Below are 23,765 nucleotides of genomic sequence, written 5' to 3' on the forward strand. Positions count from 1 at the left end.
AGAGGGGTGGGGCCAGGCTGTCCTTGCTGCTGAGTCCTGCTGGCTTTCCCTGGGTCCTACTGCCCCTGTTTCCTGTCATCTTTGACTGGCAGCCAGGAGCAGAAAATATCATTTAAGGAGCCCCCAGGCTGGATAGAATGGCCTAGTGGGCCAAATATGGCCCATGGGCCATATTTTGTCTGCCCCTGGTGTAATGTCTGTCCCTATCCTTGAGGAAAGAACACATATATCTTCTCTGCACTTCCAGTCTGTGGGCTTCCAGGTAGAGCATAAGGTGCTACTTTTGGCTTATGAAGCCCTTAACCATTTGGGACCAATCTATAAAAGAAACATTGCTCTATATAATGGACATATTTTTGTGATCAGTGGAAACATTTCTGCTTGGGTACCCTCTGTTTAACAGGCAGGGGAGCTGCCATTAGGGCATTTTCCATGGTGTGTCTGAGATGCTGCAGTGCAGTCTTCTTACCTTGGTGCAAAACACATTTCATTCTTTCATCTTCTGGCCATCAGAGCCCATATCTTTCCTCAGGTCTTGGGGAAAGGAGAGAGGTGAGTTGAGTCTTGGCTGCATTGATTGTCTTACCCCTCCCCCTCTGGTTTGGGAAGTTGCTGTGTTTGAATTACATCTTTGAGCTTTCTGTCATGACAGGAGTCTTTGGATTGCCATAGCATAAGACATGATAGAAAACACTTTACGCCACTGCTTATATTGCCCTTGCTCTGGCCCATGGAGATTATAGATCCCAGCGCACAACCTTGCTTTGCAGATGCTCATGGTTATTACTTAGCTGCAGCTCTTGGTATTTGTAGGCTCTGCATTCAATATTAGAGTAGCATTTTAGTTTTTCTGTGGTTACCTTTGTTTTCTGCAGGTTGCCTTTTTTGTGCCTATGGATTGTGGCACATAGGAGAACTCCAAAAAAGGCTGAGCTAGTGAAAGTATTCTTATTGTCTTCTAGAAAAAATGCAACAATACAACAGTTCATATCTACTCTTTTTTGTGTACTATATATCTTATCCATGCAAATGATTCTCCCTGGCTTTTTGTTTTTATTTGAATTTAGATTTATAGTTCAGATTATTTTCCCTTTCAAGGGCAGACTATTCATCACTACCTTCTTTCATTTTTTAGCTGCACCTCCGAAGTTAAAGGAGATGAAAAACCAAGAGTCTACTGTGGGTCAGACACTAGTGCTCAGGTGTGAAGCCAGTTCCGATTATCCTGCACTCAGATTCAAGTGGTTAAAGAATGGAAAAGAAATAACCAAAAAAAACAGACCAGAAAATATCAAGATCCCCAAAAAACAAAAGTAAGTACAACAATTGTTTTGCAAACTGGGCTGTGAGAAAGGAAGCGGAATTATTTACCAGACTACAAGCACTGAGATATTACTAATCTCAACACATGCAACCAAGTGCCATAAAATATGGAAAGAGAGAATGAATGGCAGTTATCACTTTATTTTCACTGGAACTTTTTTCTTTTATTACAACAATATCTAAGTCTCGTATTTATCTCATAAATAATATTCTGTTTTCTATTCCTGTTATTATTGGCAGTCTTTGTTTTAATTTGTAAATCTTGGGCACAGATCATTTTAGACTTCTGGCATAAGTGAACATGCCTCATGCTTGTTTTCAGCCATCCAGAACTGGAACCATCCCTTAACCTGTCTTCAGGGATTTGCAACTTTCATTGTCTAGGGACGCAGTCCTGGGAGGAGCCACCCACCTTCTGCATAGCTCTGAGTGGTTTAAGTATTCATGACCTTTACTGGAGGCACTCAGAACCTTACAGGAGAGTGTCCTAGTCTGGTTAATATCAGGTGAATAGGGACACCTGGAAAAACCATGCTTCTGCTTGGATGGAAATGCTCGTAAGGAATGGTTGCCACCAAGCAGCAAGGAAAGAATTTTTTCTGGTAGAGAAGCTAAGTAATAGTCTATCCTCTGATGCATAGAGAACAGCTCTGACATTCTGTCTTCACAACGAAGTTTAAGCTTAAAAGTGCCATTTTCTACATTGTCTGTCTCTCTTCTGTAGAAGGGAGTCATTAAAATATGCACATAAGCTATCTTGATCTGAGACAAAAATTCCATTTACTTTACAGCATCAGATGTGGAAATGGGTATTTACATTGTACAAATAATAACTACTTTTTTTCGTGTGTTCTCCTGAGGGAGGGATAAAGGCCAGAATTTCTGCCATACTATCTTCAGAAATGTGTCACCGTACTTTTTGTCATGTCTCACCTTCTCGACCCAAACGAGGACCGGTAACTGTCCTGGATAGTAAACTCTGTCAAAGAGATGTTGTAACCATGAATAAAGCAGAGCATCCATTTTTGCTGGGTGGAAAATGTTTTCCCAACCTATGAAAGTTTTCCAGATTTCACACTTCTGCTGTTTCACGTCCCAGACTTAACATTGTCTCGGAGAGGGTATGCTTGTGAACGACTTATTGTGGGATAAAGGCTGCTGCTTTACTGAACATTTGCTCTGCAGTAACTGCTTGTATGCACACTTTTATCCCATGGTAAATGAAAGCTGACCTATGATAGCTTTCCCCACACTCACTGAAATCTAATTTTCCATGGGTTAGCTTCCACTTTCTGTGGGGTAAGAGCATACACACAGGCAGCTACAGTGGAGTAGTTGACACGTGATCCTTCCTGTCACATGGTCTTCCGCATGTGTCTAAAGTAGAACGCATGGGAGCAGCCTAAGATTTGTGTTCTTTTGATAGAAGATTGTGAAAGACTTGGCTGAACTAATGGCTGAGCTGAAATTTGTTTGTATGTTTATTAAGTTTGCATTATAAATGTACATAGGATAGACCCATATTGGAAAGCCAAGTAAAAAAGCAGAAAAGTAACAGTGCAGAAACATGCATGAAAAGATGGATTTATTATATATGCAAATTAGATTAATGAAGGAACATGAGAAATCTCCCAGCTCAAGCTAAACGAATACCAGTGGTTGATATTTTTATTTTGTGTGACTTCATAATATAAGACAATACATTAGGCAAATATTTGTGTCATTCATATGCTGTTATATTGTTTGCCAGTTTTAATATGGAATTTTTTAAATTATGAAGTATGGAAATGTGAACTAAAAGGTCAGTAAGCTGTCTTGAATTACTGTAATATCTTTTTTAAAGGGCAAATAGCTACTTAAATAGTGCATTATATTGCTACAGCAGATGAAATAGAGGAGCATCATCAGCATTCACCCTAGCATAATCTTATTGGTTTCATCAATCCAGACAGTTCAGAAGAACACTTTCTACATATTAATAATGCCTTATTAAGTTTGAAAGCAGTATCCAACAGACAAAAGTGACTTTTAGTAATTTCAAATTTAACAGGTCAGCTCCTTGCCAGACTACAGAATAGAAAACACTAAGTCACTACCAGAAGGAAATTTCTCCCACAGGTGTGGGATTTCAGAAACTTTTTTTAAGAAAATGTAAAATGATCTGTGGGGTAGAATGGGGGTGGTAGACAGCTCATCCTCCTGAGAAAATAAGCCTCACCCATCCCACACCCTCTCCCACAAGCATCAACTGCAGAAATCAGATGGTGATAATGCTGTGGGAGTGGTGCCTCTGGCATTGCACTCAGGACTTGGGTTTCCAGCATGCTCAGGAGTAGCAGCTTGAAGCACTATCACCCAACTCTGACCTGACAGCCTCATTTCTGGGATAGATGTATGAGGTAGAAGAGAGGTTGGACTGGATTTATTTTTTCACTCAGTAAAATGATCAAGCTGCCAGTCCCATGTAGATGTATGCTCTCCAGTTAGCTATTAAATAGAAATGTTACCATCAGCTTTATGTCTGCCTTTAAAATGGCAAAAGTGAGTATGACCAGCAGATCACAGATTAGATACCAGTGCCAACATGTGTGGCATGGAAGAAATGAATACACAGTCTGGTACTGAGTGGTTATGATAGTTCCAGATACATATGATTAGTTAATGATATCTGTTTAAGTGCCACAGACACAAAGCATTATCTTGGCCTGTCAGTTCATTTTAAAGGGTTCAGGATGTGATACTTTTCACCTTTGCATAATTGCAGAAGAACCTCAAATGAACATTTTGAATATCTTGCTTCATCAGAAATAGCTCTTTGAAATGAGCCTGACTGGCCTCTGTCCCAGGCTTGTTTGAAGGCCAGCAGGCCGAGTAATAGGAAAGACTCCTTGGTTGCCTTGCTTTCAGTAAGTGTACCAGTTAATGCTGCCCAGAAATATTTGGCACTGAATCATGTCTCTTCACCTGCTAGTAAATTATTCCTGCTTCTTCCCACTTCTAATTGCAACATTTAATTTTCTTTCAGTGTATTTCAAAGCCATTGAGAACATTTTTATTTATTTATTTATGATTTGGGGTTGGGCTCAGCTGCCTAAGCCACTTGCAGGAAAAGAAATTTCTAGGTGTAGTTATTGTTGCTACTTCCCCTGCAACAAAACCACTCAAGGACCCCACATAGCAGCACCTCGATATTTCAGACTCTGCTGTTTGCTTTTCTTACATGTCACAGATACCTAGATGCTGGGCAAAAAATGCCAGGCAAAGAACCATCTGCCATGGTGAACTGAAGCACTCAAATAAGCTGGGCTTTGATGCGCAGTATTTTAACACAAGATATTTTCCCCTTTTTTGAGTATGAATACAAGATCGGTATTTTTTTAGATGCTGTTTCATTTAAACTATTAATGAGCTGTGGTCTGCTATCAAAAGTTTGAATTTGGTCCTAGTAAGTACCTATAATACCACTGATGCTATGAATATTTATTTCCTTTCTTATACTTGGAAACTATTACTCTGGATTTTGTACCTAAGAAAAATAGGAAAATACCAGGCATATTAAAATTTCACAGGTAATTTGGCTTTTCCCCCCATGTCCCTGCTTTCTTCTTTTCTTTTTCTAATTCTGGAGTTACAGTTTGTGAACTCAATTATTTTTTCTGATGGAAGTTATTATCACTTGAAAGTTATAAGAATTAAACCTGAAGTGCTGAGTTTGTTCTACTCTGCTACAACAGCCTCTCTGATTGTTCTTATTGATACAGAGAAAAGAAAATATACCAGGAAGCTGAAATATGGACAGTGTGCAAACATTAGAGTTGACGCTGTGGTGGGTGTGTGAAGGGGATCTTTTGAACCCTAGTTTTTACAAAGCTACATAGGCCTGCATCATTCATGTCCAAGTGGTAGGCAGTCCACTTTGTGCAGGTTTCTGACTTGGAATGAACTGCTGAGTTGTTTGCTGCAGTTTTTACATCACAAGATGCTGCTTTCCTAATCAGCTGGATTTCGTAAGCAATCCTGCAGCTGATTGGAGAAGCAGTGCCTTTTGAAATAAAAACTGCAGCAGATAGCTCAAGCCAGCTTGGTGGTCCTACATATGGATGTCAGGAACGCAGTCCTGTGAAGTAGCTGGGTCCTACTGTGACCCCAAAATGCTGTACCTTTGCAGTGCCTGACCGCTTTTGTCAGTTTTCTGTTCTCACTTCCCCTTTCTTTCCTACCCCTCAGCCCCTCAGAGCCACTATCTACTTACTGTGTGAACTCCCACCAGGAAGGGGGAATCAATGACTATATAGGTCCATTTCTTGGCTTCATCAGAAGAACCAGCAATGGTCCATCTAATCAATATATTGATTTACCTCTGCTAAGCTGTCAGCCCTTGTATCAGTCTCCCTTCCCTACAATAGTGTCCAGCTTGCCTACGGTTCCTTCTCTTTTAAGCAACTTTGGTCTAACTCTCAAATGTATCTGGCAAAGCATGCTTTTTTGCTAAACCATGGATATCTCCAGGCAAGGGTACCTTTGTATGGAAATAGGAATCCTTGAGCTGCCTTCCAGCAGCTGGTATTTACCTGTGAAGTTTCCAGGCCCTGTCAAAGGGACCAGCATGACCCAAAGAAGCACTGAATAGCTATGATAATAGGGGTAGAGTAGCTAGAGTCTTTCACCTGTTATTTGCCAACATCACTCTAAATCCAAGCCAGGCCAAAAGTCATTACTATTTGGTTCCCATTGTTCAGTGCCTTGAGTCTTGGTTCTGCAGTGACCCCGCCAGTGTAAAAACCACCACTTCACTTGGCATTAACTACAAACTGTGCTGGTCTTTTAGTTCAGAGCTCAGAGACCTTGTTCTTCAGGATAGTCCCCCAGATGAAAGGGGTGTGGCAGCCTGGCAAGGAATGGTTAGAAAACCTGTGCGTATTTTACCTGTGTTGTTCTTGTTCTGTGGCTGAATAAACAACATTGTTATACGGGACTATCATGCCAATATCCCTTGTGAGCATCTATTCTAATGATGGGTTAGGCAGTAGTAATCTCAGCTATCACAGGACCCGATTCCTTGTCATTTCTCAGGACCAGGCAACGTGTCCTATGCAGCTGGGGTCCAACCAGAAGACACTAGAGCGTGCTCCCACCAAATTAACAGACAGGGAAAAACTCTGCATTTTAAAATTTAATCTTAACGTCTTGGAGATGGATTAAATTACATGTCCCTCATGGGGAACAGTATGTAAGTAGCCTTATGCAAATTGTTCTGCTGCTGCCTGTAATTTTTGGTTCATGTTGAACAGTGATTTACTAGAGGGGTTGCAGAGGTTGTTTGAGAGTGTGACTTGTTCTTATCTCATGATTATGTAGTCAGACGTTAGAAACTACAATACTTGAACAGAATTCTGCGACTAGCAACATGACACTCTGAAAGGATAATGCTGTAATCTGTTTTCATAGTCTCTGAGTAGTTGGTGTTTCAATATCTTGAACACAAAAGGTTTTTTTAAAATATTTCCATTAACAGCACAGACTTCTTTTTAGCAGGAAAATATAAATAAATGTTTTTGTTTCACTCCATGAATGTGCCTTGTCTTCAACAGCCTGTAAGGAAAGGATTTTACTTTCTTCCAAACCTTTAGTCTTTGTTAATTAACCTGGTAGAGTCACAGAATAGAAGATGGATGTCTTCATTGGGGAAAAAATGCATTAAATATAATGCAGTGATTTATTATTTGGATAAAGGATGCATTATGTGTCATTTCTGATTCTACAGGAAGTACTCAGAACTTCACATTTACAGAGCAACGTTGGATGATGCTGGGGAGTACACGTGCAGAGTGAGCAGCAAATTAGGGAATGACAGCACCAAAGCCACCATTATCATCACAGACACCAATGGTATGAGATACATATTTATTTGACTGTTGCTTTGAGAAAGGTCTTGCATTTAAACAGCCATTGGGACAAAAGGGCTTGCAGGGAATGAGAGCTTTGAAAGGAAAACAGAGATGAAAGTGCTAAAGTGGTGATAGTAAAAATATATTCAAATAAATTAGTTTTGACATAGCTATAACATATTTTAGTGCAATTGGCCATTACTGCACAAACTGAGAAATTTACAAAGGTAACATGCAGAGGTCTGGACAGCATTCAGGGCCCCAGTGTGCCAGGTGATGTACAAACATATAATTAGGCACAGGCCCAGTACCACTACCAGTAGGCATTAGTCCCATTTATACAAATGGGTAACCATGGCACTGAAAGATTATTGACATAGTAAGTATGTGGTAGTGCTGGCAATTGGATCCAAATAGTCCCAGTCCAGTACTGTAGCCATGTTCCCCCTCCCCCCAACCCCTATCCCTTGGTCTTATCTAAGTAATATTGGTATGGCTACAAATTTGATCTGCTCTCCTTTCAGACATGCTTCAGTTGTCCTGATCACTGCCATATTAAGCAAATTATACAATGTAAGTTGCATGATCAACATTTGGAAGTTATATATATTCTTTGCTTCCTGAAATCTACTATTCCTCAAACAAATCTACACTGCAGTACCTGAATGTAGATTTGTTTGAGGAATAGTGGATTTCAGGAAGCAAAAAACCTTATTGAAAGTAGTTTGAAAGTAAAAGTACTAGATTTTTCAACGCTACTTCTTGCTTTATTTTTAGGACTTGCTACAAATGTTTCTGGCAGAATTCAATTGGTTCTTTCACTATATAGAAACCTTTTAGTACTACTTTCTTTGGTTATGAATATGTGGACACGTTGCAAGTTGAAGTCTGTTTGTTGAATGTGGTATTTGCTAATGAACATGTTAACTTTCAGATAGGCGGTCTATTGTAAGAAGCAAACAAATCGCAGCAATAAAAACAACTTTGTGAGAAATGAAATGTGTTTGAAGTTGTCATTGCAATAGGAACTAGGCTTTAGGAATTCATATTTGTTCCATGTTGTGCTCTGAAACAGTAGGTATGTGGCAGGGTAACTAGAAAATGAAACTAATCTTTGCTGTCTTCATTATAACTCATTAGGCTTTTTGGCTAGTGTAAGGTTGTGTACAGTAATTATTTAATGTACATTCATATAGAATATTGGTATGCTGTTTTAATTTGCATTAGCTAAAGAATACTGAAAACAAAATTCTAGTACTAAGGTTTTATATTAAGCACATAATGTTATAATCATATGTCAAGTTGCTGATTAACAAGATCAAGTAATGAGTTTTTTTCCCAGAATTATTATTATAAACAAAAGTCAATGAACATTTTTGATTAGCTTGTACACTAGTTTGGTTCTCTCAAAAAAAATGTCTTGCTTTATAAATACTTATACAGGAAACATGTTTATTATTTCCCATGCAGCCTGAGTCAGAACTTGAGCACATGCAAGGCAAAACTAGAGACAAAAATAAATACCAACATGTATGGACATGGGGACATCCCCCGTTTCTTTTCTACACAAGGAATGGTAAAATTATTACGGAATGTGTGTGGGACATCATTCCTAGACTTAAATTCATTCCTTTCACTTCTAGTTTGGCTATTCTGAATGACAGAAAGGCATTCCTACTGCAGTGAAACAAGATCTTGATGTTGAATTACCATGTCTGTAAGCAATGGCGTGTGCATTTGTGTGACATGTAGAGTCTGTCTGATTTTTCTGCGTCTGTATGTATAATATAACGACATAAAACAAAAGCCTAGACACAAATCCCCTTGGACTGGAATAAAGCTTGGACCTCTTCTAAGCTTTATGTCTGGTCTGAACAGGAACCATAGATCTAAGCCTGTCAGATATTATGAGGTGATATTCAATAGATAAATAATTCATTATGCCTGTCTGATGCCTTCTCCTAAACTCTGTCTCTCTCTAACGAATGAAACCTCTGAGCTGCTTTGAGCAGCTGCTTGCTGCTGTTTAAAGTGTAGCATGTGGCTGAAATGTTTTTCCTTTTCCCCCAAATGTGGAATTTTCTACCTGAAACTAAGGGCAACATGGACAACATCTGCTGGCTTAAAAGCAAAGGTTCCCTAAGGTCTTGGAGAGCAGAACCCATTCATTGAACATTAACAACCACTGTAACAGTGACCTTCTCACCCCTTCTTCCTCTGTATTCAGTGACCTCTCCCCCTTTCTAGCTTAATGGTAGATTTGGGATCTAAACTCTGTAATGAGCCCTGAAGGGGGGCTATTACTCACTTCTCATGCTTATCTGTGGTCTTCAACTTGTATTATTAATGAGGATAAATATTAATATTTAGCTTCTCTGTACCTCCTTCTACCTTAGTATCCCACTGTCATTGGAGAAGCCTGCTAGCACCCCTCTGTTGTAAGTTAGTGAGATCTACAGTAGCCTATGTATCACTGTGTGACATCCATGTATGGAGGCTGAGCAGAATTGATGCCTCAGGCTGAATCTCTGACTTGCTCACTGTTGATGGGTGTTGATGGCAGGTAGAGACCAAGGCAGCAGTGGCTAGGAGTTGATTTGTTTGTGCCAGCAACAGCATGTGTAAAAGTAACTGAGAACTGTTGCTTTAAATATCTACTTGAATAAAATTTTCACTGCTGGCATCTCTGTTTATACAGACTCAGTTTCCCGATCCTGTATTTTTTTTATTATATTGTAAATTCAGTGATAAAGAATAGCCTTACCTATGTAGCCAGGGTGGTAGAATGTGCAACCTTAATTTGGTCCCCTCACACATGTGTTATGACAGTCTTTTATTATGTGATCACATGCTATTATTTTCTGTAGGGCCCCTCAAATTTAATAGATGAGGACTTAGAGCCTAATTTAAAATAAAACTGTGACAGGGGGCAGACTGCCAGGCCCGGTCACAGTGCCAGCACACCCGCCTATCTTTGGGCATGCCGCCCACCTTACTTTCCTGCCATGCCTTGTAAAATAATTCAGATTTTAATTAGGCAGGAGGCTGCCCATTGAGCACCCTGCTGTTCGCGGGCAGTAAATGCACAACTCCTACCTCCCCTTTATCGTGTCCCATGCCTCACAGATGGTTCTGTGAGTTGTGCTATGCTCTGGCCTGAGGCTGGGCCCAACTCAGCACAGTATTAGGCCTCTCTCATGCTGCCCTGTTCAGGGCCTCAGATGTACTGCCCCTCTCACTGAGGCCTCTACCACTTCTGCTGTCAGAAGGCCTCTGTCATTCATGCGACTTACCGGGCCACATTCGGTCTGCCCTGCTCCTTCGAGCAAACACGTAGGCCATCAGGCTTGTCTCTACTCTCCTTGGCTAGCCCTGTTGCAGCCTTTTGGGCCTCTCCCGCGACCCTCATCTGTATGGTGGCCTGGCAGTTAATTAAAACACTGGGCTAACTCTGCCCCTGGCCCCTCGCCAGGTAACCCAGCACACTGGTCTCCTAAGTGGGGCTGGTGACTCGCCCCTTCCACTTGTGGCTCTCTCTATGATGCCTCACTCAGCCTCAGGCACCTGAAGGCTTACCTGGGCTTCCCCACTTGCCCCTGTCTCCCTGGGGCCTCAACACACTCTCCCCCTCTCTGGGGTTCTGCATAGTTGCCCCCACTCTGGGGCTTAGCACATTCATCCCTTCTCTGGAGCCTCAACTTATTCGCCCTCTCCCTTGGGCTCTGGGTTCTTCCATCCCTACAGGCTCAGATGCCACTCTCATGGGCATGCCTGGGCCTACTCCCCTCTGATGTTATTAACCCACCAGTTGTGGGGGCTGGGGTTTTGAGGTGCCCCTACCCACCTTTCACTGGGGAGGTAACTGGCCTGGCATTTCTGGGGGACTGTCTCACCACAGACAGCCCTGCCAGATCACCCTTCCCCAGCAGGGTGCAGTTTTCAGTCCTACCCAGGACCAGGAGTCTCCTGCCATCTTCAACAGCTCCTGCCTTTACCTCCAAGATGTTCCTTGAGCAGCAGTGCAGCCAGGTATTGTTGCTCCCTCAGCTGCTGGAAACAAACTGCTGCTCCAGCCTTGAGAGGCAGGATCTTACAATGGCCGTCTCATCAGGGCTGGCCTGCAACCATCTGCTGCCTGCTCTCTTCCTTAAGGTGGCAGACACCAGAGGTGCTCTGCCACCCACTTTTCCCCTTAAAAATGCTTCCAGGGGCAGGGTTTCCCTGCTGCTCACAAAGCAGGCTCACTCAAGAGCCCTTAAGTGGTGAGTTCCCTACTGGTGCTCGCCACACACCTTCCCCCTTAAAATAACTACCTGGGGTGTCTCCTGGCTGCCTTCCTTGCAGGCACTTCTCCAGCCTGCTGCAGCCCACACTAACTAGCGAGCACCCCAATTGTGCTGTGCCACAAAAATATTCAAAGCAAAGTCCCTGGTGGGAACCCCAATTCTTCCACTTCTTCCAAGCATTTGGGAGTTACCCTTGGTCAGGGTCCCTACCTTTGTCATACTGACAGCTGTGTAGGAGAAGACTGTCAGCTGGGAAAAGTGTTCTCAGGTCTTTGCTAGAGAGTGTGTATGGTTTGGTGTTCAAAGACTGCACTGAGTGTTCAGGAATAGCTATTATCCATCCCACCTCTTTCTGGAAATTCACCACATACTTATCAGATATATGGCTTCACTGCTGGCATCTGTGCTTTACATGGTATTTTATTTTCTTAAATGTTTAAAATATCCCAGGCACACATGACATGAGTATCTATCTGAAAACATCCACAACATTCCAAGTGCCTGACACATCTGCCATTTAATTCTGTCTCTTATAATCTAGATTGCTGTAATATTCCCAATTTGGTTGCCTTGGCAATTAGTGCTCAAAAATGGGGCTATTTGCTTGTTTTATGGGACAGAAGCAAATGTGTCAAATTAAGCCCACCTTTTGCAACCTGTCCCTGCTGTTTAGAAAGCCAGTGTTCTAGGTATACCTCAATCCAAGTGATAGAGCTATCTTCTCTTACAGTGGATCCTTGCCCAAGAGAAAAGGCTGGGTGGGATATGGCCTCTCTTAATTCTCATGCTCTTGTTCACTGATGGAACTCTGTTCTTGAGAAGGTCAACCAGAAATCCATTACTGGTTCTTTTTTTGGGAAGGGTTTGAAAGCTCTTTTTATAGTACTTGGCTATTTTTAATTGATGCTAGGTCTACTCCTTATGTTTTTACAAACACTCTGTCTTTAGCTTTTCTCATTCACTTTTCTAGCTTGGAGTTAGTATGCTTGTATTTGGGTTGTTTTCTCATTGTACTTCTTATTCTCTGCTGCCAGATTGTGCACTATATTTGTCTGGATAGGACTTCTCTTAGATATAATTTTTCTATTTTTTAGTGAAAAGAAACTGCATTCTCCTTTTGGTGCCTTTATAAATAGATTAAATTAGAAAAATAGAAAACGTAAAATAAAATTATAAGGTTATTGTAAAAATTACATGCGTTTCTACCAGTCATAATGGCTTAAAACATCTATTCTGGTCTCTTAAACTTTTTAATTAATATAATTTGCTTGCAGGATATAAACTACCTTCTTATTTTCCCACCTTCCTTTTCATGTGCATTCCTTTTAGAAGGACTGTAATTGAGGTCAGCAGAGATGCATGAAGTTATTTTGGAGATGTATAAATAAAGAACACTGAGGTTTGGCACTTTACATTAGTTGCTTTCCACATAGTCATTTGGTCATTTTGTCGCATGTAAAGGTGTTTTGCAGCATGTTTGTTTTGTGAATTTTATCATATTTTTAAGAAACTTATTAACTCCAATGAAGGGCATCACCAGGCTTGTGTGAGCTAAGGCCAAGGTTTTCAGCTGTGTTGCGGTACTTATTTACCAAAATCTCCATGTCTCTCTCTCTCTCTCTCTCTCATATATATATCTGTGACCATATTTCTAAAGGTACAGAACCCTCGTCATCTTCCATTGACTTTGACCTTAGTCCATCACAATTTGAAAATATTACCTAAAATCATCATTTCCTCAAAGTGCTCCATTCTTCTCCAGCTAGCATAATTTCAGCTTTGACAGCAGTGTTGTCAGGAGTGTGAAATTTATTGCATCCCAATTGAATCTATTACCTATCCTTCTTTTGATGTTAGTCAACAGTAGATGCCTGAAAGGAAGGAAAATAAAAACATAATCAAAATCTTCTCAATCAGTATAAAACCCTATGATGGACTTGGCCAGCTGTGCAATACTTTACATAGAAGAAAAATCCCTTCCTACCCTTCTATTGATCTGTTTGAGATTAGATTAGAGCAGGAGATGAAATTATCTGTCCTTTTTCATAAATACAGTTACCTTGATCTTCAGTACTTTTAAGATGTCATCCTAGGAATTATGGAACAGATTCTTAACTGTGTGCATCAGCATGCCTGTATGGAAGCCATAGGAATACAGCTAAAGAGTTGAATCTAACTTCATAAGAATTTTGTTATGGTGCAATTTGAGTTGGAACTCTCAGCAACTCTCGAGAATGGATGAGGTAGGAAGAGAACTATGAGTATAGTTAATCAGGGTGAAGAAAATGTGAGAGAGCAACTTATATTCCTTTGGACAGCTTTTCAGTGATTAAAAGATTAAAGAGTGACCACAGCAATAACATCTGTCGCAGAAATGTATCTAGGAGCTTGGATTAGGAAGTAGATCTTTACAAACATCAAGAAACATGATGTCAAAAGAGCAATTAGAAATACAAAGATATAGTATTTGTTTCATTTGGATCTTCCAGACACATATGACTCATATTAAATATGACTGATCTATCAATCCCAGAGAACTGCAGACAAACCCAAATGGATGACTAGCTCAACTTCTCAATAATAAATAAATAAAATGAAAATGCGAACAGAAAGGTCATTACGGTGGTAGATGAGTAATAAATCCACCATTAATCATTTGAATAAAATATTTAATAACAGTATCATTTTGCTACATGGTCCATGAAGGCCAACATGTGGAAAGAAAGTATCTGAAATATGAAAGACAGATTCAGAGTAATCCCTGAATGTGTAGATATTTTCCTTCCTATCCATTAGGTATTGTTTCACATTTAGGGATATGTACTGTAGCTGTACTAATGGCTTCTATATGAGAAGAGGACAACTAAGAGCTGTCTATCTAAAGTACTTGCATGGCTCAGTTCCTAAGCACCATGTGAACTTCTTTGTAGATAGCCTTATCAACAGCCTTGTAAGATTTAAGGCCTGTTACAAAGACAGGGGATTTCTCCAAATACCTAGTTAGCAGCAAGTCTTTGGTTGCTGCTTGGTCAGTCCTTCCTATTTTACATAAAAATTCTGTATGTTTTTCCTTTTGGTGTTATTTGGGGGATGAGGGGAATCCCTGAGCTGCTTCTTGGCTCTGAATAGGTTTACAGAAATGGATGCTGCTCTGTGAAGAATAACAAAGGACTTCGGTAACTTAGCCTGCTGACTGCCCCTTTCATTGTGATTGCTAGCAGTACTCTTGTTTTAAAGCACTAGAATTTTATTGGGGAATGGAACAAAAGAGAAAAAAGGTCGTATCTTACAAAACAGCAGATGAGTTTACCATCAGCACATCCTATGCTGATGGCCAGGCATTCTCCCTAAGGCCTGAGAAAATGACTCCAGAAAATGAGGCCTGTGCCTCACTAAATGGAGCACCAACACATATGTAATAGTTGACAGTGGTCTGACATTTGTGCTGGTACTAGCACATGGGTGTGCCTGAAAGTGTGGTCATTGGATAAGGCACCATCTTAAACCTCTGCAAAACAGGGTAACAGAAAGCTGAGTTAGTGTTATAAACACATCTCTGCCTAGCACAGCATCTCTTGTGCTGAAGTTCAGGGACTTTGAGTCCTGTCAATAGCCAAGACTGAGGCCCAGGCTGCCTCTCCCCTGAGGGCTCTCGCAGCTTACTTGCAGGCCTGAATCAATGCCAGTGACATTAATGGAAGGCTTTCCACTGAATTCTGCAGACTTTGCATCAAGTCCAGATAAACTAAATAGATAGTGGCTGCCAGGGCATGCTGAGAAATACTCAAAAACTGAAGCAATACTTTAGGTCAGTTAAGTCTCTCTGAAAAAGAGGCATCTCAAGAGCAGCAGCATCCAGTCATGCCTCAAGAAGCAGTCCACTTCAGCTCTGCTCAAATGTTACAACAACAGTTATTGTCCATACAGAGTCCTCATACAGCAGAGTGAGCTCTCTTCTCTCAGCAGTCCAAGTACAGCTTCTATGGATGCAAATATTTATCTGGTTCAGGGCAAGGCAGTTGCTTATGCTGTTGTGTCCTTTCTGGGCTCTTTCCTTTCTTACTAAGGGGAGCAAACCTAGGTTGGAATTAATTGGAGAACCAGGAAAATGGGAGTGGTGGACTGCAAAGAGCTTCTCAGAGGGACCTCAGAAAAAAATCATGTACCCTTGCCTTGGCAATTTGACATGAGGAACGGGAGTAGCAACAGGCAAACATTTCTACTTCCACTCTCTTAGAAGTTAGGTGCTTCCTAAAAGAGAGGGCTGTGAAGGTTGGGGAGCAGGGGGATGGATACATTAAGAATGTATAAAGTTTGTGGATTTTGATCTATTGATGTTGATGGAGACCAAGATTGGGAGAGGGCCCAAGGCTGTTTATCTCCAGATCACCAGATTCTTACAGCACTGGAGGTACCACTAATGGAAACTTGTTGCTGTTCTTCTGCCTCAGGCAAGTGTTGACAGCCATCTGCGAGCAGCCTCTTTCCATTCTTCCTCAGCCAGCTGTCTGTCGGTGTTTTATTATGGGATCCCAATTCTTCTCTTGCTGGTGTAGCGTGCAGTACTTAATGAGCAGTAATAAACATGTTGGCTAGGGAAAGACATTCAAAAAAGCCTGAGCCTGAATTGATTCAGTCTTTACAGGTTAGTCTAACCTGCAGAGAGTGAACTGGTTTGCACGTGGATAGACGTTCGGCACACGCCTGTAGTGGCTCAAGCCAGAAGCCTGGGGGTGCTAAAGCAGCCCTCCCTTCCACAGGGAAGCTGAGCTGAGGATGAGAACCATGGCCAGGCCCCGGCAGGCCCGCTCCAGTGGCTTCCTGACAGCTGGGAGCGATCTAGGCACATGGGGCTGCCCCGCCTTCAAGAGGGGAACTCCCTCCTCCCTTTCCCCCACCACCGTGGTGCTGGCAGGGGGGCCATGTTTGGTGCTGGTGGAGACTCTTCTCCTTCCTCCTCCCCCACCTGCAGTGGGGTGGGAAGGGGGGCTCTGTGAGGCTGCCCAGCCCCAGAGAGGAACTCTTCCCCCCACTCCTCCCCAAGGGCAAGGGGAGGCTCTGTTCCATGCTGGGGGGGGCTCTTCCTCCTCCTCCTCCTCCTCCCCCCCAGAGGGGCAGCGGGAGCATGGAGCTCAGCTGGGCCAGGTGTGGGTGTGAGGAAATGTGGGGGGTGTAGGGACCCCCACACACTCCCCACATGGCATGCAGCCCCCACTGCCTGGAAACAGCAGCAGGTGGGGTAGTCAGGGTGCTCATGCCCAGCGCAGGCACGGCTTTGGCTACTGCTGCATAGGGGGAGGAAGTGGAGCCTGCCTTATCCCTCCAGCTCTGCTCCCTGAGCCTGGAGTGGGAGAAGCCCTGCACTGGAGCCAGTTGCTGTCCCCAACTCCCCACTGTGCAGGTCCCGCACTCTGCTGGGAGGGGAGGGAGCCCCACTCCCTGCTTCCCTGTAGAATCCAGCACCAGGCTTCTCAGCTGCAAGTGCAGACCTGCATCAGGTGATGCACACCATGGGGGCAGTGTGTGGGGGTCCCTACACCCTGCACATTCCCTAACACCCTACACACCCACACCCTGCCCAGCTGAGGTCTGTGCTCCCACTGCCCCTCTGGGGAGAGGAGGAGGGGGAAGAATTCCCCACCAGCATGGAACAGAGCCTCCCTCTGCCTGCTGCCCCTGCTCTGGGGCCTGGCAGCATTGCATGGAGGCCCCCACCCTCCCCTTCCCAACCCCACAGCAGCAGGGGGGAAAGAGGAGGAGGAGGAAGGGTCCCCATCCAGCACCTCACAGAGTCCCCTTCCCCACCATGGGGGGAGGAGGAGAAGGAGGAGGGGGAAGAGTCTCCCCCAGCATGGAACAGAGTCCCCTTCCCCATACTGCAGGACAACCAACCCAGCATGGCCCTGTTAAGGTGAAGGGGGCAGGGAGAACAGTCAATTCCTCCTTCCATCTCTTCCCTGCATCTGGGGTCTGGCAGCTGTAGGGGCCATGGCTGCAGCCCCCTCCCCTCTGCTCCCTGGCAGACAGGCTGACTGTGGCTGCGGTGGAGGAAGAGGGGAAAGAGGGAAGAATTAACCCCCTTCCTGTCCACTTTGCCTTAATGGGGCCATGCCAGCTGGTGTCTCAGCTAGGGCTGGTCCCTGCTCCAGCTAGAGAGCAGAGGGATGGGGTCAGCCCTGCGGTTGGAGCAGAGAGCTCCACCCAGCCCAGAGAGCATGCCAAGAGGCTGGGGGTGTCTGGTTTATCTTAAACCAGCAAGGGGTCTGGGACAGGCATTGCATAAACCAGTTTGAGGAAAATCAGTTTAGTTTGATACTACATTCAGCCAGGTTCATCTCAAACCAGTTTTGGCCATTTTTAAAACTGGTTTATATAGTACTGAATGTCTGCCCTGTTACAGGTTTAAACCAGTTTCTGATCGCTTAAACTGGTTTATGTGTAATGTTTGTCCTTAGTTATTATGTTTTACCTTTGCAGATATTAATGCTGCTAACAGTACTTGGTATCATGCAACCTTTCCCCCCATTTGCTGAACTTGTTCTCTGAAGCATTTCTGAGGCAGGAGCCTCAAGATAAACAGTCTGCTTCAAATGGAACTTGCCATCTGCATTCTTGCAGGCAGGCACTGAGCTCAACTGCTGCCATTGAGCTGGAGGCAGGAACAATGAGACATGCTCCATCAGCTCAGCACAGTCACCAAATGGAACAGTTTCTTTAAGAGAAAAAGAAAATGTTGCTCCAGTACTGCCTGATGCTGAGACATCTCAGCTGCCAGGCCTGCTTTGTCCCATATTGTGACTGAGAGGTTAATTGCTATACAGCAGTGCACTGTCTTCATCCCTGGCAAGCAGCATAGGTCCTTACCAGTGTCCAGCTATGCATCTCCAAATTCCTTGACCTGCTGCACTTAGTTTTGACCCTCGAATCTGTGTTATACCGATTTTCAAATTACTCACTGCTACAAGAGAAAATCAGCATAGTTAGGGTTTTGGGGGTTTTTTTAAATTAACAAGATAATGCTGGGCTAAATGTCCAAATAAAATCAGTACATTTCCCAAAGAAGTCTAGGTCAAAAGAAAAAGAAAATCCAAATAGAAGAGGCTATGTGAACGCAGAACGCCTTACAATATACTTAACTGGGGGCTACTCCAAAGTAAGAATGTGTTTGGTCAAATTTGTTTCCAACCACAAGTTGGAAAACTGAGTCTCAAATGCCTTGAAGGAACATGGCGGAAGGACATTCCTTCTGCTAAATAAGAGATTTTTACCATTTCTTTGCTAAGATCTAGAATCAGAGATTCCTTTTGTCGGAAGGACTTGAACTTGCAGATACTTTTTTGAGCAGCATGACAAGACTGACCAACTAACAGGAGAGGGAGTGACTGCTGATCCTTCAAGCCATTCAGAAAGATCTTATGCTGGAGGATGCCCTGCAATAGCTGTCTGAGTCCTTTCCTCAAGCACCTTATGGAGCCTTCTGGATTTCTGTCATTTGATCTGCCAGAGCTTTTGCCTTAAACTCTAGGCCAGGATGTTTCTGTCACTTCTTAAAATGATGGCATTTGTGACTGTTCTCCTTTTCTGAGCTCTCTCTAGCTACTGTGTCGCCAATAGAATTGTAGCGTGTGATCATCCCTGTAACTTGGTGCGTTTAGCAGAACTGTGAGATCAGCACTGAAATATGGGCTGAGAGATGTTCTGCTCTCCATTACATAGTGTATGGACCCTTGTGCCTACAATGCCTAGACTGTGTGGTTTCATTGCAATGAAGAAGGTTTGCATAGAAACTTTATTCCACTTTTGTGCAACAGAAATATTGTCTTTCAAAGGAGAGCCTTCAGCATCTGTCACAAATATGATTTGGTTTGTGCATGTGATTTAGGAGATTTCCATGAAGTGGATCTGTTTATCAGCAAGTCCAGTAGAATGACTTCTGAAAATCTGAATGCTTAGAAGCATGAGAAGTAATACCTATACTGAAGTCTTTCATAAACATGGACATTTGCATGATTTCCTGCTGCAACTGATTCATTAATCCCAGAGAAGAATGCAACTTCAACAGCAGAGTCATTATAGTAGCTGGGTCAGGGGGAGCTGGTTTTCTCCTTCAAGCCTTAGCGATAGATTGTCCTGCATTTCTTCCCAAGAAGAGCTTTTCATGAATAGGTCAGTTGCAACATGCCTCCTTATCCCCTGAGGCTGAAGGCTGAGCTTGCTTTTTAGAGCTCTATTTTTTTTTATCTTGGTCCTTTCTTAACAGATGAAACACTTTTACGGCTTAGCATGAGTTCAGGATCTTCAGAGCCCAACTTGTAATTTCCCTGTGACCCTTTATGTTTTGCAGAGCACATCAGCAAGATAACAGTTTCAACAGAGGGGACAAAAACTTCCTCACGTAAGTTGAGTTAAACAGACTGTCTCTCTCTCCCCCTTCAGCCAGATCTTTGGATCTTGGTCTGCTCTTTAGCTCATCCTGCATATAATTTACCTGCAACTGGAGCATCTGCATGTGGGAGTAGCACCCCAGGTGCTGGACTTGCATTAGGGATGATAACACTGTGGTAAACTGTGTCCTGCTTGCCCTTCATTTTGTGACTTAGAAACACTCACAAGCAATGAGCAAGAGGCTAAGCTAGCTCTTTTTTTCCATCCCTGAACTGTATATGTTGCCCTGCTCACTGCAACAGGTATTTTGCCACAGTTCAAGTGACCATTTCTGGGGTCACAGGTTACTCAGAGAAATCTGAACGTGCCCCAGTGGTGCCTATTTTCCATTCTCACAAAGATGGTAGTCCTAGCTATCACCTATTTCAGCTCTGTCAACCATTACAGAATTCTTTCACCGTTTTAGAGTATTTAGAGTTTCATGCACCATACAGAAATATTCATAGCTGCAATTATCATTTGGCTAGCACACCATTTTTCCTCTAACAACTGGAGCTGGATTGGTGTGCAGTACTCCTGTCTGCCCTGCCAAGATCTGGTCACCTAGAAAAATAGCTTTAATAGCTTTGGTGATGAAAGAACTTGTGGAGTGGCCTTAACTTTGAAAAGGTTTTCCTCTGCATGATTATTCCTTTGGGACATGCAGCAGAAGGATGCTGATTTCATCTAGTTTTGTAGTGTGCACCTGGTATCTAATTTAAGGTTTCTGTGAGGAATATGGCAGCATGTTAGCCTGTATCATGGTCTATTTTGAACCTCCCTGATACATCGTCAGGGCTATTGTTAACTGCTAAGCGTTCCTTGGTTCTGTCTTCTTCACTTTGATTGCATGGCACTTTGTGGTGCTGTCACATATAAGGCACTCTATACAGGTTTTGTCACCTTGCCTTCTAGCTGAGGTTGCTGACCTGTACCCTTTGTAGCTGACTTTGCTCATGTATGACTCTATTGCCTGGGGCCCTGGAAGAGTAAAACTCTTGCAATCCCCAAATGCACTATGTGATTTTGTTGCATGTGTTCTGGTTTTGTACCTTCTGGCTCGAAAAACTCAATCTTGATTTTTTTTTCCATTGAATTGAATACACTATCGGTATAAACTTATATTTCTGCATGCTATCCTAGTGTGACTCATCTCTCAGCTGGTTGCTTTAGGTGACCTACACATTGGCAATTCCTTTCAGCCACTTTTGAGTCTGCTTTTCTATCTTCTTTCTTTTCACTAAGAAGACTGTCCTGTCACTGAATAAAGTTTTATTCCTGAGCATATCTATCTTTTGTCACTTCATGGCTATGCTTCCTTTCAGTCATGGATATGTCTAGAACTGGCAGAACTTCTGGTCTCTGCTCTTTCAAGTCCCTAAGCATAGGTGTTATTTCACTTAGCAGAGTCTTGACAGCCCATTTGGCAGTGATCTAGAGGAGTACTTGCATAGAGTGATTCCTTGTTCAGTATGTGGGACAGAATGGCCACTTGCAGATCCATGTGCTTTCTGGCTTGTCCCTGATGATGTAGGAAACAGCTGAAAACCCTGTAGCCATCATTGCCAACTTTCTCTTTGGCTTCCCTCTAAGGACAATGGAGCATATTTTGCAGTGATTGATTATTCACAGTGTGCCCAGGACATGTTGAACTGAATTTGAAGTTCTCTGCTCTCTGGGGCTATCATTCATTATTCTTGGCTTTAGTGGATTTCTTCTTTTTCTTTTTTTCCTGAAGAAGACAAACTCAAGATCTCTCACTACGATGTAGTAGTCTTATGACTTTGTTGTTACCTTCTCTGTGTTGCAGAGACTGTGCCTAGGATACAAGCTTCAACAGAAGGAACAAACACCTCCTCCTCCTGTGAGTATGGATGAGCCAATTTAAAACTTTACTTAAAGTTGCTATCCAGGTATATATTCTGCTCCCTAAGGTTATGTCTTCATGATTCCCTCCCACTCCCAGTTCTGGGTCTACCACTATAAAAATAAGCCCCACCTACCCAGGTGCCCCAGAGACTGCAGATTAGGTGGAATAGGTAGCTCAATATGCTTGCTCCAGGTTCTCTGATTTCGGAGACCTTGAAAACAGAATGTGATGGAAGTTCAGGTACACCATGGACCACTCAGGCCTGCTGCTCAGCCATCTACTCTAATTGCCAGTCATTGGTGGACCTACGTGAGAATGAGCGAATAGGTCTTATTCTGTCAGGTGGTGGCCTGAGATTGGGGAGATGCCACAGACACATGGTGTAGTTCACTAAATGTGCAACTGTGCCTGCCCCCAGACAAGGGATTGCTGATCTGCAGCATCACCTACTGCACTTGCTGTAAATGCATCTGGTAGAATTAAAGCCTACCCAGCCTGGGGGCCAATCATGTTGTTCTGGATTGGTCAAAAGGCCACAGGCAGGCCTAGGAACACTGAACTCTGCAGCAGACAACTTCACTCGCCAACTTCCAATAGACTACCTGAAAGTTGGATGGAATAGTTTTGTGGGCCAGATCCAGCCCATGAGCCACATATTTGACATCCCTGGGCTAGATGAACCAGTGGCCTTATCTCTCATGACTGCTCCAGTGTTCTGACAAAATGTACTGTGTATACTATTGCAACCTATATATAGCTGCCCTTAATTCACATTTAATGACTATTGCAGCAACAAAATATGGAATTTTCAAAGCCAGCCCCTGGGTATGGAACTCAAACTATCTGTCATTCTTAAAATGATGAAACATAAGATTTATGCTTGCAGATTTTTCTAGCTATTAACTTGATTGGTGCTTTTATCTCATGTGTCAAGGGAACAAAAGAAACTAGGATCTAGTAAAAAAAACTTTCTGCCTGCCTTCAAGGTGAGAAGAATACATGGATCTTGCCTATTTTGTTATGTAATGGCAAGGTAAAAAGGCAACTTACCTGAAAGTCACTGTTTACAAATCTCTCTTCTTCAGGTTCTTTGGGCTAAATATGCTCTTTTGTACACTGGTATAAATCGGGGCTCTCCCTTCATTAAGGTCAATAGAATTATACAGCGTTGAGGTGGTGAGAGAGCTGAATGAACCACTGTCTTGCCTTACATAATAAGAATGCTGCCAAATGGGAACGGAAGCATTTTGCCCACATTTTTATACAGATGTGAATGTCTGTACCAGAGCACTGGGGGAATTAAGCCCCATTCATGTGAAGAAACTAGTGGGGGCTCTTCTAGAGTCAAATGTGCCTTTTTTACAGCAGTTGTTGTGAATGTTGTACAATAAGAGGTCTTTGCTTCCACCACTCATAAGGAGACTTGATGCTACTTCAGAAAACATGCCTGCAATGTCATGAGCAGGAAACACATGGAACAACCTCAGACCAACAGAAAAATTATATAGGAGCTCTGTCCTAGATTTTCACAAGAGACCAAGGACCTTGAGGTGCTTCCTTTTTTGGATCCCATTTTGAGATGCCTTTACGGACCTGGGTATTCCAGCTGCCAGGTGCTTACCAGCATATCTTTCTAAAAAATTACATTCCTTTCAGGTGTCCCAGTTTCAGACACTGAAAAATTGAAGGCCCCCTTAAAGTCTAGTCCTTTTATCCTAATGTTCATTTAGAGCTGTTGGAAAGGACATGAGTGAAATGACTGTTATGATAATGAAGTCCACAAGCTTCCAGAAGTGGCTGACAAGTGAATGGTCAGGAAATCCAAGCAGGGAGGAGGAAATTTGTATCTCAGACCTGCTCATGTTGTGTGTCATCATACAAGGCTCCATGGGTGAAAACACTTACAAAATGGATTAGTTGCAAATACCGGAATGCAAAGTATATCATACTTTTAGAATGTCTTAATACTGAAGT

General features: G+C 42.8%; 1 protein-coding gene across 1 annotated transcript in view; it reads left to right on the forward strand.

Moving 5' to 3' along the window:
• The window catches only part of NRG1 (neuregulin 1), a 356,475-nt gene that overhangs the window by 83,797 nt on the left and 248,913 nt on the right, over window positions 1-23,765 (forward strand). The window contains exons 2-3 of the mRNA XM_019517122.1: window positions 1,136-1,313; window positions 7,088-7,212. Coding sequence (XP_019372667.1) covers window positions 1,136-1,313; window positions 7,088-7,212 — 303 coding nt within the window. The remainder of the gene's footprint in view (window positions 1-1,135; window positions 1,314-7,087; window positions 7,213-23,765) is intronic.

This window comes from Gavialis gangeticus, unplaced genomic scaffold, assembly GCF_001723915.1.
Source record: "Gavialis gangeticus isolate Ggan-Ray unplaced genomic scaffold, GavGan_comp1, whole genome shotgun sequence".
NCBI lineage: Eukaryota > Metazoa > Chordata > Crocodylia > Gavialidae > Gavialis > Gavialis gangeticus.